The following is a 16,457-nucleotide window of genomic DNA, read 5'->3' on the forward strand; positions in this document are numbered from 1 at the left end:
ATACAAGATATTTGTGGTTTCTGCTATAATATGCTGTGTTGATAAAAGGGTAAAGCTACAATATATGGCACAGATCTGTAAATGTATTGTATAATGTTAGAAGGTATCTCTTTTGAGCAAAGAAGAAGGTCCTTTTGTTGCTTGTTATAACAAACATGAATCTGTATTTCTGTGATATTTCACATGTGAAGATCAGTGAGAGATTCCTACCTGCACCTGCAGAGACAGCTGGTGCCAGGCGTAGTCGTTGTTCTGATTCTGCCGTGTGAAATCATCGCTGTAGCTGTGTGAGTGCACGATGCTGGGCTGCACCAGACTGCTCTGTGACCGCAGGCCGGACAAGTCCTCGCTGCGGGAGAAGGCGTTGTTGCCAAAGGCCGGCTGGTAGTCGTGGTGGCCGTTCTCGGGCTCCGGGGCGAGGAGGAGAGGAGGGGGATGCTGAGACTGAGCAGGGGAGTTCTGGGCGGCCAGATGGAATAGCGGGTTCTGGAAAGACAGCGGGTAGTGCATGGCGGCTGCCGCCTGCTGCTGCTGTTGGGAGATGGATTCGGTGGGTCCTCCTATGTGGCCCATCTGGCTCAGTCTCAAACCGGAGCCAGCTGAGCCCGCAGGCATGTGCCCTCCCATCCGCAGAGGGCCGCAGAGGTTCCCGAAGCTGTGGCCCAAGCCGGCGATGGAGGCCTGAGAGGAAGTTAGCATGTCTCCCACAGAGTTCAGGTTTGAGATGCTGTTCATACGGGAGTCCTGAAGGTCCATCATGGACACACTTTTATTCACACTGTGGACCTGAGAGACACAACAAAAACAAGACTCATTGTATATCTATTTAGGTTTTTACAAGGTTTTTTAATTGTAAATGTTTGAGTGTGATGAATCTAAATATGCTAGTAATTGGTTTAAGGGACTTTATGAGAAGTAATGTACTGATACTGCAGAATGAAGACATAAGTCAGCAAACACAACCACAATGGATTCAAGCTCTTTTTATGTTGTACCTTAGGATCAGGTTCAGTGATGTCGGAGCTGCTCGTGCAGTAGGCGGGGCTTGATCGAGCCAGCGGCGGGCGGGTCACGTAGAAAACTTCCCTGGATGAGCGGAGGTCTCGCTCTGCGTGACGCCTCATGTTCAGGTTAGATGAGAGAGACTCTACAGCCGAGACTCCGGTGGTGGGGGATGGCAGGCGAGAGATGTCTATTGAACTGTAGATACAGAAAGAGACGTTACAAAATGCTACACTGGGTTTATTAACATTATGTCTTATTAATACTTTTAATGATTACTTTTAATTAATCATGCTCAGGGTAGAAAGTAATGTTGCTGTATTCCAGGTTGTATCGTTGGCATTTCACTACTATTCAATTTATAAGCAACACATTTTTTCAAGTTATTTTTCAACATATTTCAAGGTAAAACAACACATTGTATAACCATGAGCGATTGTTAGACAACAGGTAATGCTAGCATTTTACCGCTTTCTAGCTAACATTACGTTAGCTGGGTAATACAGTACATTAGTAGCTATTTCCTAGCTAACATTGCATTAGCTAGGAACTTTAGCCTCTCCTTTTTTTATAGTGTAACAATATTAACCAAAGCTTTCAGCCACTTCAGCTACTATCAAACTGAAATACTATCTAGTGCGTAGCTGGATGCTAACATTAGCTGTTGTCTGACCATAGATAATTGGTTATCTAGAAAGATGTAAAAATGTCTCTGCAGTTTCCTATCATTCCAATAGCAGTAAAATGATAATGTATTGTCTGATACCCTACATTTATGTGACTTACAAACACAGGAGTATGACATTATACAGTAACAGCGTTTAAGCTTCCCAGCCTGAGCATGACATCAGAGGAAAATGGCCGCCATTTGAATATAGTCAATTAGCAAGATTTACATAGAGCAATGTTTAAAAAGTAACATTTAAAGACAACAAGAAACAAAAAAACCCCACGAAAATCAACACACAAAAATTAATTTAAAATAAAAATTAATAATGAGGAGAGATATATTTTGTTTATAGGTGTCATAATGACACTCTGAGAGGAGGATGCTGAGGAAACTCCTCGGTATCATGAACATCATTGCTCACACCCTGCACGCCACACTGGAGTCCTACCAGAGCACCTTCAGCGCTAGACTGAGACCACCGAGGAGCACCACAGAGCGCCACAGGAAGTCTACCTGTGGCCATAAGACTATATAACTCCTCCTCGTTCAGCAGGAGGGAAAATGGAGCATGATGGGACTTTTATCACCACGTGCACCTCCTAATAGCATGTGCAATTACACTTTCAATATCAGGTTATATTATATTCACTATGTATAATCATATTTTTCTTTATCTGGCTATATTATGTTTGTGACCATGTCCAATATCACTTTTCTGTAACATTGTTTTTCTTTGAGGCACCGTCTCTTTTGCATTAGTCCACACACTTTGTATTTTCACTTATATTTGAATTGCATTTCTCTAATTTGTATTGTATTTTGGAGATATCTGGCACTATAATTTCCTTCAGGATTAATAAAGTAATCTTATCTTATCCCTATTTACTGGTAATCTAACAGTGCTTTTGGAGTTTGCATGGAGCCTTTAAGGGTATAGCTACTTATCTCAGATTTCTAAAAATGCATATTGTTTCTAAAAAGTTAAACAGGTGTTTACTCTTTAGACTGAAGGAATCTCAGGGTTACAAAAATCTCTCATGAGTCATTGTTATTCCCTTTCCTCACAAAAAGCATGTATTGTATACATGTCTTCACATTAGCTTTGTATGTAAACGTGCTAAGAAAAATGAATATCCTTAGCGGTTTTGAATGCACTTGAACTTGCAGTAAATAAGGATATTGCATAACATGTTATAGAGGATAGAAATAAGACCTTAGCAATATAGGGCTAATGAGAGAATGTGATCCACCTCGTCTGTCGGAAAGTCTGCTTTCTGGACAAAGTTATCTACATCGGAGAGTTTTCTCAAATAATTGAGAAAACCGTGAAAACAATCCAAACTTATAAGATAAAAATTAGAAATAGACTTCATGCCCTTTGGGGACACAAGCCCAGAGATTGAATCAGAGGGGGAGGCTGGAAAGTTCTGATTATCTTTGACGTGGGGAGTGTACGGCTGACGTCTGCAAATTAAAATGCTTTAAAATCAGGACCAGATTCTGATCAAATGATAGACCGCTGAGTTAGAGCAGATTGGCTTTGAGGGAGGGGGATGAAGAGGCACTGAATACAGAAGGCAGATTATGTGGACGACAGGAACACTGCGTTTTCACACAGTTAAATGAAAAGATGCGTTTTCCAAAAGAGCAAGAAGGATAAACAGAATTTCAGAAGACACAAAAATAAGATTAGAGAAAAGTGCCTGCTGCAGATTTTGCTGCTGCTTGATAGGAGGGACTTATAATAGCAAAGACAAAATAGCTGCGGTGGCGTCCTCTGATAATACCTCTGTTTTTGTCTTCCTTTAAGAGTTCTTATTTAGACTATTAGGCTGTAATGAGAGCATCTCTTGTCTCCTGACAATAGCACAGAGCGGAAATGAATTAAAGCACAGAGGCGAGGGGTTTGGGTAAGAGAGTCTGGGAACAGATGGTGCTGGCAATTACTGATTGATAAAACGCTTAAAAAGCCTGAAGAGGTGCATTAGCATTAGCATTACGGGCTCTTAGCAATACACCAGTGTTTTGTGTTGAGCTATTTATTTGTCACTTATTGTGGATTCTTCATCTTCTTTTGTGTCACCATTAATCACACCCTAAGTGAAGGGACACAAAAGTATCCCTCTGTTGATGTGCGAAAGGTGCGTCTTTAAAATGTTGACAATTCACAAAGGAGGGATAAAAACTGTAATGTAAAAGCATTCGCCGTGTGTGCTTTGAGGACATGCAGAGCCAATTCTACGCACACAAGTGACAACAACAACCGTATATAGTGAATGAGACCATGTGCAGATACCTGTTTAAGTCTCGCATCATAAGGCTTTGGAAGTCAGAGGACATGAGGCGATTGAAAGATGGCCGCGAGAAGAGTCGGTCCTTCGGTCGGTCGGGCTGGTGATTTGTGGGCATGTGGAGCTGCGGGTTCCTCAGGGCGACGCTGATGTCATTCAGCAGCCGTGGTAGGGGTCCCAGTTTCAGAATAGCGTCCTACAACACAGAAAGATATTAAGACAAAACTAAACCTCCTACAGTTTCGGAACCTTTATTAAACCAGGGGCTATTTTATGCACAATGTTAGCGGTCACAGCAGCTGTGGGGAGGGTATGACTGAAGGAAAATGTAAAATTAAAGGTGAAGCTGATTACCTCGTGTACTGATGACCTACTTTAGTTCAAAGTGATTATCCTTTTGTATCAGACTTGACAGGGAGACGCAGGGAACGATGAATCACTGACTGACTCTGCCAAGTTCAAGGTAATTATCGAACAAAAAGCCTGTGATAGCCTTTGATCATAAATTACTATTCTTTATTATCATTATTATGATGATAATTAGGGATAGTGTGATTCAGTCTGCTGGATAGGTACCCCCACCAACCTTGTTAAGAAGATTAGATGTCAGCCAAATGTCACCAATTTGTTTTTTTACCATTATGCAGTATAAGTTTTAACGTTAAAGCTCCTGTGAGGAACCTTTGGTTTGTGTGGATTTTTGCGCCCCTTGTGGACAAAGCCGTACCTCTTTATCTTTGCTGATTTTGTCCTGTACATACTTAAAGGAGCAGTTCGCCCCTGGAAAAAGCCACTGTCAGTCAAAGCTGGTGTTCTCTGTAATCGATAGAAGCAATAATATTTGAAACTGGCGCCATAGCTGTGGAGAAAGTTGTTCAAACAGCTCGTGGTTTCGCCCATTCTACATTCCTACAACACCCAGCATGCATTGCGCCCCTCCCTCTGAAAGGAACGGCCCAGCGAGAGGCGCTGGAGTGAAATACTACCGTTTAGCTGCCGGCAACGGCTCAGAGCGGTACAGAGTCAGAAATATGATGAGAATATACCGGTGGATCGTCTAAAAAATCTTCAGGTCTGCAGTCTACATTTCAAACCTGACAATTTTGAACGAGACATGGCGATCGGAGGCGGGCGTACTAGATTGAGGAAGTGTAGTTTAGAAAGCTCCCTGGCCTCCATCATGTCATCTGCGGGGGAGGTTTTCCAGGGCCCCTTGGAGAAGCGGATAGCATCCTCCAAAGGCACAGAGCAACATTGCATTTTTTGTCCTTCCATAATGGCATTAGCTCCCCACAAAAGCATAATAGGACTGAGGTTGAAAATAGGTCAACTGGCCCTTTAAGTGGTGGTTTTTAAAAAATAATCTCATCCTGCTTTCTTTAACAGTCATATGTATCGCTCACTTAAAATTTCTGCCCTGGAAAATGTAAACAAAGGCAGCGTGCAGCTTCATCTGACAACTACCCCCCGTTTTTCCGGGTCATATAGAGTCATCAGAATTAATATCAGTCTGTTTCATAACCACGAGCTCACAGGAGCTTTAAGTTACATGCATGAAGTGCATGGAAACATTTTTTACATGATAGTCAACTTTACATCACACTATAGGATAAAGAGAGCATGGTGCTGGATCGGTACTTACTTAGTATAGCAGATTTAATGTATTGGAGTCTGTGTCTGGAGAGGAGTTATACCAGCATCTTTAATAATCTAAGCTTTATTCAGCGTTTTATGCCAAATCGTATAGTTTCCTGAGGGCTCAGCAGGAAATGTTCTGTGCCCCAGGCGATGGAAACCTCTTTCCATACACTTAATGCAGTCTGAATCACTAATTCATTCAGAAAACACCAAACACAGCAATTACAAATCATAAAATATTAAACCTCTTTCAACCATTGAAACAATTTAGGGCTGAGCATTAAGTACATATAACTTTCATTATGGAACTACTACAGCGCAGTTATGATGAATTAACTGTGCAAGCAGCAGAGTTAAATATTCAAGTTCTAATTCCAACAAAGTGCAAACTGCAGAACCTCATTTTTCAACGACTTTCTTCCGTTCTAGAAGAAATAACTTTCTTGTGCTTTTGTTCACCTACCTTGCTCAGCTGGCCCATGACCTCCCACAGTAAGCTGTGCAGCATCGACAGTTCTCTGCCCAGGTCGATGTAGCCCTCAAACCCTCCGGCGTTCCCTCCGGCGTCCATGTTGGAAATCTCGTAGAGAAACTGCTGCATGGAGCCCCACTCCATCTCCAGGAACTCGTTCATGAAATACATGTACTCCTCCTTGGGTCCAAATCTGCAGAGACAACAGAGGGTACGTGAACGAAGGGCACGAGATGGAAACATGCATGAAAGTGGGATGATGTTATGTTTGCAGTTGAAGATTGTCATGTATTGTGGTTTTAAAAAGGTTTTTAGTTAGTTCTTGCCTTGTTTGTTGTCTTGAGATTAATTCATTTTGAGTGTAAGATGACACACAGTATGTACGTGTATGTTTACATACAGTATCTTGGTTTTGATTATAGTCAAAATGTGATATTTACATTGAACTTGGTTATTTATTTTTATGTAATTCAGTAAAACAGTTTGCCGTCGAGGTAACACGTTACTAAGTAATCTGTTAAAGTGCTGAGATAACTTTTTTGTTGTAACGAGTAACGCAACGAGTTAGTTCAGCAATTCAAGTAATTACTTTTTCATATAAAGTAATCCGTTACTGGAAAAAATTGCTGTGTTTCACTTTCCTGTTTATCGCCACAAAAACACCTGTTTCTGTTTCTGTTTCTCTCCTACTTCTAGGCAGGTAGCTGCGTACCAGCGAAGGTAAACACAGCTGTGTAGCTAATTCAACTAGCGAGATGGTAGAGAGGACAGCATTTACTTCGTGAGAATGTTCCCATAATTTGAATTTTTGGGCGAAAGGGACAAGAACATTATCACGGTGAAATGTAAGTTGTGTCTCGAGGATCAGTGCTTGTCAGCTGCGAAGAGCTCGACTTCAAATGTGAAGAAGCACCTGCAGGACCCTCAGAGCCTGACTTAGGGACCATCAATAAATTACTGTTAAATAGACACAAAACCGATTTTTTACGATTCTTTTTCTATTTTCTATTAATATTTTCAAATAAAAATTCACGTTTTTTTTCAATAGCTTCCATGTCATGTGACCTATTGTCTTCTAATCAATTACAGATATTAATACTTACCTGTACAAATAAGACACACCTTGTTGTATTTTATTTTACTGATGCTAATATTTTCTATAAATGTTTCAATGGAAAATGTTATGTTGCATCTGCAGGCTAAACACACTGGTCGCGACTAAGAGCCTGTGTTATGTTGTTTTCATTGAAGCAGCTGTGCCTAATACTGTGTGCGTCTGCTCAGTTCACTGTCACATTGTTGGCATAATAAAGAGCCGGAAAGGTTTTACTGCGTCTGACGCTCCTGATAATAGTCTGCAGAGTTACAGATTGTGGGCCGTAAACGAGGCTATGCAGTGACGGTAGAGTCAATTCATTCAAAGGTAGACGGCTACACACCGTCCGAACAATATAGCCGACATGTGTAACCAGTCGCAAAGGGGGCTTTAATCTTTGGTAATGTAAAAGTAATCTAACGCGCTACTTTTAACGGTAACGTTGCCCATGGTCCATGTGGTTACAGGTGTGTCTGAGTCTCTGAGTTTCCCTCAATGATAAGATGACCTCTGCCTGGACTCTGCTGTGTTTGCAATTTACCTGCAGGGTTTCGTGTTTTCATCAAATCATTAGACATGGTAGATAAAAGCAATAATAAAAATGATCCTCTGCATTACCATGGTCAGAGTTTAGACCACCCTTACATTGTTTATCTTCATATTTTAGTTATTTTGACTCTATGCAGCTAAAATCAAGACAGAGACACCACAGGGGTGCTGGAGGTAATATTCCTTATCAAACTAAAGCAGCATAAGAAATGTCACAATAAAAGGTGGCAAAAAAAAACGCTTAAATATGAATCCAATGTTCCTGAAAAATCGAATTGCCACCAAATGTTTCATATCTTGATTAAAATGTGCTTTTTTTTAGCCAGAAGAATTGTTTTAATATTCAAAATAAAGAGCGAACACAGGCACAAATGCGTCACAGCTAAAAGCCTCACAGCTCACTGTGGGTGAGTAACAGTTTATAGCCTTTCAGTCAAAACCTCTATTTCCGTGATGTTAATCTGTGACATTCATCCCACCTCACATAAAAGTCAAATACCTAAAAATGAAGTGACTCAGATAAATGTGATGTGATGTCTGCAGTGAGAGGACAGGCGATGGCAGAGACTCACTTGCTGAAGCTGGCCAGGTTCTGCATCACCTTGGCTATGAGTGTGAGCGTGCGGGACGTGCGTTCGGCGGGGTACTCCTGCATCAGGTTGAACAGGGACGGGGACATGATGGCCGGGCACATGAAGCGGAGGAACAGGGAGGAGCTGATGAGGCTGTCGGCCAGGTCCTCTCGGCCACGCTCGGCGCATCTGGCTCTCCATGAGGCGAAGACTTCCTTCAGCTCCCGGGGAAAGATGCTGAAACAAGAACATGATGTTATGACTCACTGTTAAGAGTTTATAGATTAAATAAAGGATTACAGGACCCCCTGCTCAGGATGGATCATGTGTGTTGAAAAAATGTTAATGAAACCAAAATATAAATGCATGTTTTTTATCTAAAAGAAATTACTTCTTCTTTAAGTGTTTTCAGTTTTAGATCATATTTATTTTAGCTTTAGATTTTGAATCATCAAAGATGCTGCATAACAAAGAGGGTTGAGACCTTTGATCAGTCGTGCTGCCTCCAGGGAAATGTAAGATTTGGGAGAGGTGGGACTGTGTATTTTTATTCACACAATATTAAAGTGATTGGTGTGGACACAATCTCTATTAACAGATTCTACATAGAGATGTAGAACTTCTGGTTTCCGTTTGTACTACGCTTGTAGTCCGAATATACTGACCAATCACGTATCAACAGGCTGCAGCATAGGAAGAGGTCTGCAGGATGTAATCCTCTGTAATGACATCCCAGCTCCCATCGACGGTCATCTGACAACAACTTTGCTTCTTATTAATCTCTATAAACAGACATCTGCTAACAATCCGCTCAAAAATCAAACATTTCAACTTGAGATAAATTCCCTTTACGCTGTGTCACAATAACCGTTCAGCATTTAGATTTCCTGACTTCCTCGAATGCATCAGAAATTATCGACGTGCCCTCTGTTCAACAAACAAGCTTTTTAAAAGTAGTTTTCTTCTTCTCTTGAGGACAGACCTGACAAAGCTTCATTTTTACTCTTTACTAATCTGCATCATGATGATGAAATTTGAAACATAAGACACGTTAAGTGCAAGTAAATCACAGGAAAAACTGCTGAAGTAAGCCAGAGTGCAGCCTCTGTGTAACTTATTATTTACAGTGAAAAACAGAGGGGTGAAATTCGCTTCACTTTTCCGAACACACGGTCGCTTCTCAAGTTGCTAACTGGACTGTAAACAATGCAAAGCGGAAGTCTTGGCAGGAAGTCCTCATCGCTAAACGCTGGCTACACCCAACATGCCCACATGTTCACCGTTGCCCCCAGAGGCTATATCGTTGTCAGACTATCGCCGACGGGTTCGGAGATTGGTGTCCAAAATGGACCCCAGATAGAATATTGTGTATTTGTCCCTTCATGACACCAAACCATACAGATACAGAACAGACAGTTTCCTGGGAGGTACAAACGTAGAGAAACTGACCAGAGAGAGTTGATGATCTTGCAGAGTAACAGCTCACAACACATGCGAAGGTTGGCTTGATGGTCAGCGAGGACTGATGGCGGGACGCGCATGGGATCCACCTCACAGTTCTCCTCAGACTCATATAGGGCTCGAACAAAGTCACCTGCAAGTTATAGATCACACTCAGTCATCATGTTTCCAAAACTGTATCATTTAAGAAAAATGTAGCCGTACAGATGGACCAGGAGGACACAAATGAGCATCTAGATTATACAGTAGATTATTACAGTGTTCAAAAATGTTGATAAGAGCTAAAATACAGAGTTCATTGTATCAGCTATTTTAGATTTAGTCTTAGTCTTTAGACAAAAATGCTTATTTGTTTTAGTCACATTTAGTCATATATAGCCTTGTTGTCGATGACAACCCAGAACATTTTCAGTCATTACATGACCCCCTACAGTCTCCCTTTTCTCGTTTTTACCTGTTTGCTCCAGGTAAAATTAACACTTTAAATTTCAGCAGGTCATCCATACAGTAAAAGAACGATGAAGACGCAGCATCTAAAAAATTACTTCTCATCATCGTTTCTCATGTCAACAGTGTAACTGAAGCAGACAGCCGATGGTCGCTGCTTTTTGTGCAGAAGAAGTTTCAAATGACGCGTAAAATGCCCTTTTTTCTGTGAGCGTGCACAGAAAAAGGGGCGTTTTTAAAAGTTTGCCGATTTTCAACCTCAGTCCTCTCATGCTATTAGGGGGAGCTAATCCCATTATGGTAGAAAAAAATGCAATTTCGCTCTGTGCCTTTGGAGGACGCTATCTGCTTCTCTAATGGGCCCCAGATGACGCGTTTTACATAGTCTGGTGGAGGCCAGAGAGCTCGCTAAACTACACTTCCTCAATCTAGGACGCCTGCCTCCGATGTCATGTCTCGTTCAAAATCGTCAGGTTTGAAATGTAGACTGCAGACCTGAAGATTTTTTTGACAATCCACCGGTATATTCTCGCCGTATTTCGGATTCTGCACCGCTCTGAGCCGTTGCCTGCAGCTAAAAACGGTAGTAGTTCACTCCAGCGTCTCTCACTGGGCCGTTCCTTTCAGAGGGAGGGGAGCAATGCATGCTGGGTGTTGTAGGAATGTAGAATGGGCGAAACCACAATCTGTTTGTACAACTTTCTCCACAGCTATGGGGCTAATCTCAAATATTATTGCTTCTATCGATTACAGAGGACACCAGCTTTGACTGACAGCGGCTTTTTCCAGGGGGCGAACTGCTCCTTTAAGAGAGAAAGTTCATAACAACCTTTGTGATACCCGCTATCTCTAACTGGTGGTTGAGGCTTTAAAATATAATGGATTTTGAATATCCGAAAGCCCATCACAAACATTTTAGTCTTGTCTCGTTAACGAAAACAGAACATATGTGTCAACAGAGTTTTTTTATTCATTCATTTATCCATTTTTTAGCTCGTCAATGTCTCGTCTTTGTCATTGAAAAGAAGGACGTTGAAATGTATCGTCATAATTTTCGTTAATGAAATTAACACTGCTAACGCATAAATAAAATGACTGCTGTTTGGAGGATTTGTAATAAATGAGACAAAACATGAAAATGTCTGGTGTGTTTTCCTTTGTGTTAAATACATTATTCTTTAATGCTGATTATGTGGATCAAGAACAACCTTAAAAAGCTTGTCCAACTATTCCTATTTTTCCGTCATTGTATGAGAAAAGAAATTAGCATTTTATGTTGTGACAGAAAAGTTTTTCAAGCACAGATCCTGTTTGTTGATGTGACATTTAGGCAGCTCTTTTTAGACTGGCATTCCTGAAAATGCTGCTCACACACTGAGTAAGAATGTCACAAATATATCCCAAATGTAGCTCAAACACTCTCACATTAAACAATGCTTGAAATTAGCCTACTCTGACACACTTCATGAAACTATTTGATTTATTTGGAGCTTCGAGTCGTCCTTTTATCCAGGCAGTGGGAGAAAACGCACACTGCACTTGTGCTCGTCTGCAGCAGCCTCACCTATAGCTTCCTTGAGGTATCTGTGACCTATCAGTTTGAGGTACTCTTCCACAGCCTTTGTAGCCAGCGTGTTCTCGCGAAAGATCAAGTGCTCACGGTCCATGAATCGATCCACCTCACACATCGCCATGTCGGACAGGAACTCCTGAGAAGAGATTACATTTTTCAGCTCAGAGTACAAACCCACACATCATACAGGGAGCTGAGAGACGTACAACAACAATGATTTATGGGAGCGCGGCGTGCAATCATGTTACATCTGACCCCTTGTTTACCTTTGTCTTCCCTGTGCTTTGAAGGATGTGCACCAGAGCAAACGCCACCTCCTCTTTGCTTTTAACACTCAGCAGCGGCTCCAGGACTGCACACAGTGTTCGGTAGTTGTTGGTGATGTACTCTGCAAACTCCTTGTACAGCTCCATCGGGAGGATGTTCATTGTCTGGTAGCGGGACTTGACGCGTAGCGAGGCGTTGATCACTTTGGCACTTCCGACACCGCCGCTTTTGGCCAACACGCTGGACTGTATGACCGGGTACCACTGCTCGACAAACTGCCGGCCCGTGATGCTGGAGATGGGGATGCTGACGAGGCCGAGATATGTGCTTTTCTCCTACATTATCAAGCAAACATTGGTTAGATTTTAAATGTAGCGCAATAAAGTGTTTTTTAGATCAACCCACAATACATTACCTTGCGTCTTTTTTTATCAGTTTCCTTATACAGGTGCAAACGAAGGCTACGAATGGTAGGCAAATTGTTAAACTCAAAATGCTCGCCCCAGAAGACGGTGTCGGTTCGGGGTTTGCTGGTGGTGCGCGCGTACAGCATGTCATCCAGACACAGCTCACAATAGTAGCGTTTCTTAGCCGGGAGGTCTCGAGCTTCGATGATCCACAACTTGAGCACGTTGTCCACCCGCCTGCTGTTGTCCTGAAACCGAAACGAGGAGTCCTGTTACTGCATTATAACAGTCCTTATTTATATTGGTTCCTGATTTTACACCCTGGGTCATGTGACCAAAGGAAAGGTCACAAGGTGGATGATAACTCGGAGTAATTGCGATTTCAAATGAGAAATATATATGTTTCTACCTTGTTGGGTTTGACAGCTCGTTGCAGATTTTCAATCCACTTGTCTCTCTCTGAAGCTGAGCGACAGGCAAAACATTTTGTCCCTGAATTGGTGGTCACCTGTGGACATCAATAAAGCTTCAGCACGTTAATTATCATGAAATTTACCTTACATGGCTCCAACAAACGATATTTTCTGTAGTGATTCATCTGTAACTCCGTAGCCCAAAGGAACCTCTTAAAATAGCTTGTCTTGTAAATAACACAAAGAGACTTCATTTGCAGTCATATCAAACGGGGGAATACAGTGAATTCTCATATTTCCTGGAAGCTGAAACCAGAGAATCTCTTGACTTGATCCGAGACTAAAAGACTTAAGAAGATTAAGCGATTCGAAACTGTTCTCTATTAATTTTTTAATTACTTGACTAATCTTTTCAGCATAAATTCCTTAAACCACTAAGTAGTTTCATTTCTCTCATTTAGAGAGAAGTAAGAAGTGGCTTTACAGCCGCACCTCATGTCTTTAAATACTCTTTAAATTGATTATTTTGCTAGGGTTAGTATAAGTAAAAATAAGTCTATTATTAGGCAGGGGAAGAATTAAAAGGTTATACAACTAAGAGCACCTCAAAGCAGTACTCTTGTCCTAAAATGCTGGAGTGAACAGGTTTGATTATGGCCTCTTCATCCAGAACTAGGTCCAAAGCCTCCGCAGCACTGCTAGGAGAGAGCAGGGATTCATGGGAGTGTGACTCTTTGAAGCTCTGCATCAATCGTGTCCTGGTGAGAGAAGAAGAAATGGAGATTTATTTACTTACAGAATCCAGATAATCATTGTTTTTATATAATGATTAAATTTGTATTTAGATGCAGAAAGGAAAAATGAGTCACTGCAGCTCAGATCCATGCGCATCACTGCTGCAATTTCTGGCAGATTTCTGGAGATCTGATCCTTTTATAATGAGTTTACGTAGAAAGATAAGACGACCAGATTTTCAGTTCTGGTGTTTGCAGCTCGGTCTGTTGACTCGACACATGTGACTCATGCTGCATGTTAGGAAATGGCCCACAGTATTGCCTACTGTGTAAATGGAGAAAAATAAAAAAGTGAGACAAGCAGTTCGGTGGGGCTGGTCTGCAGAAAAACTGAAGTGCTGTTATAAAAAAAGCACAGAGAGCTGATCACAGGGTAATCTTTACAAGAGGGTTGCTCTTTTGAGAAAAGGTTGCGGTTCAAATGGAAGCAGAAAGGTGAGGAAAGGCTCTCTAAGGTCAGTAGACCAATTGAAAAAATGAAGCAAGGAAAACCCTTTGCCTCTAGAGTGACTTGAGTGGATTGTTCCCCTTCTTGTGTGTGTATGCTAGTTCAAAATATAGAGCTAAAACCAGCAGTTGATTGGATTAGCATATTATCTTAGAAAATACACTTGTGAAACACGCTTACCTGAGAGTTAGACAAGATAATCAAAATCGCACTCATTTTGTACATCAAATATAAAGCCTAAAGGTCAAAATAAAGTCCCTAATGATTCATTTAACATTTTCTGAAACTCGCTCTGAGGATGAACAAACTGAAAAGCTAGAGCTAGCTTGCTTCGTCATGGTGAAAGCAATAGTTCTACATTTAAGGAAAGACACTTTTCTTGCCAAGAGTGAGCTGACAAGTTAAACAGCACTCTCATTTTTGCCCTTAATATGAAGCTAAAAGCAGCTGTTTAGCTTAGCTAGACATAAAGACTGGAAGCAGGGGAGAAACAGCTAGCTTGGCTCTGTTGAAAGGTGATAAAGCTTTCAAACCTACAAAGTTCAATAATGAACATATTAAAAATAAAGTCACAAAGGCTTTATTTGCTAAAATATACACAGTATATACATTTTTTAGCCATAGAAGCTTTTTTTTTCTTTTTCAGAGCCAGGCTAGCTGTTTTCCTCCATTTCCAGTCTTTATGCTAAGTTAGCTAACCACCTCCTGGCTCTAGCTTCATATTTTAAAAACACAGTGGTTTCAATCTTCTCATCTAACTCCCTGTGACAAATTGAACAAGCATATTTCCAGATCAAGACTTGAATTATTCATCTACAATTTTCTGTAACAAGTTTTGAAGAAGAATGAACTGAAATGTGGAGTCCACCTGCACCGAAAAGCTGGAGCTAGCCTCACAGTAGCCTCTAAAGCTCGATTATAATCATGTTATATCATTTTACAAAGGCTTCATGTGCAGGACTATTTTACCAGCCATAGAAGCAGTGACTAATTTCTCCTTTTCACTCTGGACAGAGCCAAGCTAGCTGTTTTCCTCCATTTCCAGTCTTTATGCTAAGTTAGCTAACCACCTCCTGGCTCTAGCTTCATATTTTAAAAACACAGTGGTTTCAATCTTCTCATCTAACTCCCTGTGACAAATTGAACAAGCATATTTCCAGATCAAGACTTGAATTATTCATCTACAATTTTCTGTAACAAGTTTTGAAGAAGAATGAACTGAAATGTGGAGTCCACCTGCACCGAAAAGCTGGAGCTAGCCTCACAGTAGCCTCTAAAGCTCGATTATAATCATGTTATATCATTTTACAAAGGCTTCATGTGCAGGACTATTTTACCAGCCATAGAAGCAGTGACTAATTTCTCCTTTTCACTCTGGACAGAGCCAAGCTAGCTGTTTTCCTCTGTTTCCAGTCTTTATGCTACGTTAGCTAACCAGTTCCTGGCTCTAGCTTCATATTTTAAAAACACAGTGGTTTCAATCTTCTCATCTAACTCCCTGTGACAAATTGAACAAGCATATCTCCAGATCAAGCCTTGGATTATTCATTTACAATTTTCTGTAACAAGTTTTGAAGAAGAATGAACTGAAATGTGGAGTCCACCTGCACTGAAAAGCTGGAGATAGCATGCCCTACTTTTAACACAGCCTTTGATATTTGCTTGAAATAAGGGGAAACAGCTAGCCTGGCTCGGTTGAAAGATGACAAAGCCTCACAGTAGCCTCTAAAGCTCGATAATAATCATATCATTTTACAAAGGCTTCATGTACAGGACTATTTTACCAGCCATAGAAGCAGTGACTAATTTCCCCTTTTCACTCTGGACAGAGCCAAGCTAGCTGTTTCCCTCTGTTTCCAGTCTTTATGCTAAGTTAGCTAACCAGTTCCTGGCTCTAGCTTCATATTTTAAAAACACAGTGGTTTCAATCTTCTCATCTAGCTCCCTGTGACAAATTGAACAAGCATATTTCCAGATCAAGACTTGAATTATTCATCTACAATTTTCTGTAACAAGTTTTGATGAAGAATGAACTGAAATGTGGAGTCCACCTGCACTGAAAAGCTGGAGCTAGCATGCCGCACATTTAACACCGCCTTTGATATCTGCTTTTGTTGAAGCTTCAACCAGCAGCAGTTTAGCCTCGCTTGGCATACAGACTTGAAATAAGGGGAAACAGCTGCGATAAAAAATTAAGTTATATAATTTTACAAAGGCTTCATGTACAGGACTATTTTACCAGCCATAGAAGCAGTGACTGATTTCCTCTTTTCACTCTGGACAGAGCCAAGCTAGCTGTTTCCCTCTGTTTCCAGTCTTTATGCTAAGTTAGCTAAAAAGCTTCTGGCTGTAGTTTC

General features: G+C 41.1%; 1 protein-coding gene across 3 annotated transcripts in view; it reads right to left on the reverse strand.

The window, feature by feature from the left end:
* syngap1a (synaptic Ras GTPase activating protein 1a) overlaps positions 1-16,457 on the reverse strand; it is a 47,860-nt gene that overhangs the window by 12,111 nt on the left and 19,292 nt on the right. For 2 of the 3 annotated variants that reach the window (XM_069680980.1, XM_069680978.1), the window contains exons 5-15: positions 13,463-13,616; positions 12,855-12,953; positions 12,454-12,714; positions 12,038-12,373; positions 11,763-11,907; positions 9,740-9,884; positions 8,291-8,527; positions 6,065-6,266; positions 3,969-4,159; positions 996-1,200; positions 211-786 (exon numbers count right to left, since the gene is read on the reverse strand). In XM_069680980.1, the coding sequence (XP_069537081.1) occupies positions 211-786; positions 996-1,200; positions 3,969-4,159; positions 6,065-6,266; positions 8,291-8,527; positions 9,740-9,884; positions 11,763-11,907; positions 12,038-12,373; positions 12,454-12,714; positions 12,855-12,953; positions 13,463-13,616 (2,551 nt within the window). The remainder of the gene's footprint in view (positions 1-210; positions 787-995; positions 1,201-3,968; positions 4,160-6,064; positions 6,267-8,290; positions 8,528-9,739; positions 9,885-11,762; positions 11,908-12,037; positions 12,374-12,453; positions 12,715-12,854; positions 12,954-13,462; positions 13,617-16,457) is intronic. The other variant, XM_069680979.1, reaches the window with a different exon arrangement.

The sequence above is a fragment of the Semicossyphus pulcher genome, unplaced genomic scaffold, assembly GCF_022749685.1.
Source record: "Semicossyphus pulcher isolate SPU_LCO1_2020_fin unplaced genomic scaffold, fSemPul1.0.p SCAF_5, whole genome shotgun sequence".
NCBI lineage: Eukaryota > Metazoa > Chordata > Actinopteri > Labriformes > Labridae > Semicossyphus > Semicossyphus pulcher.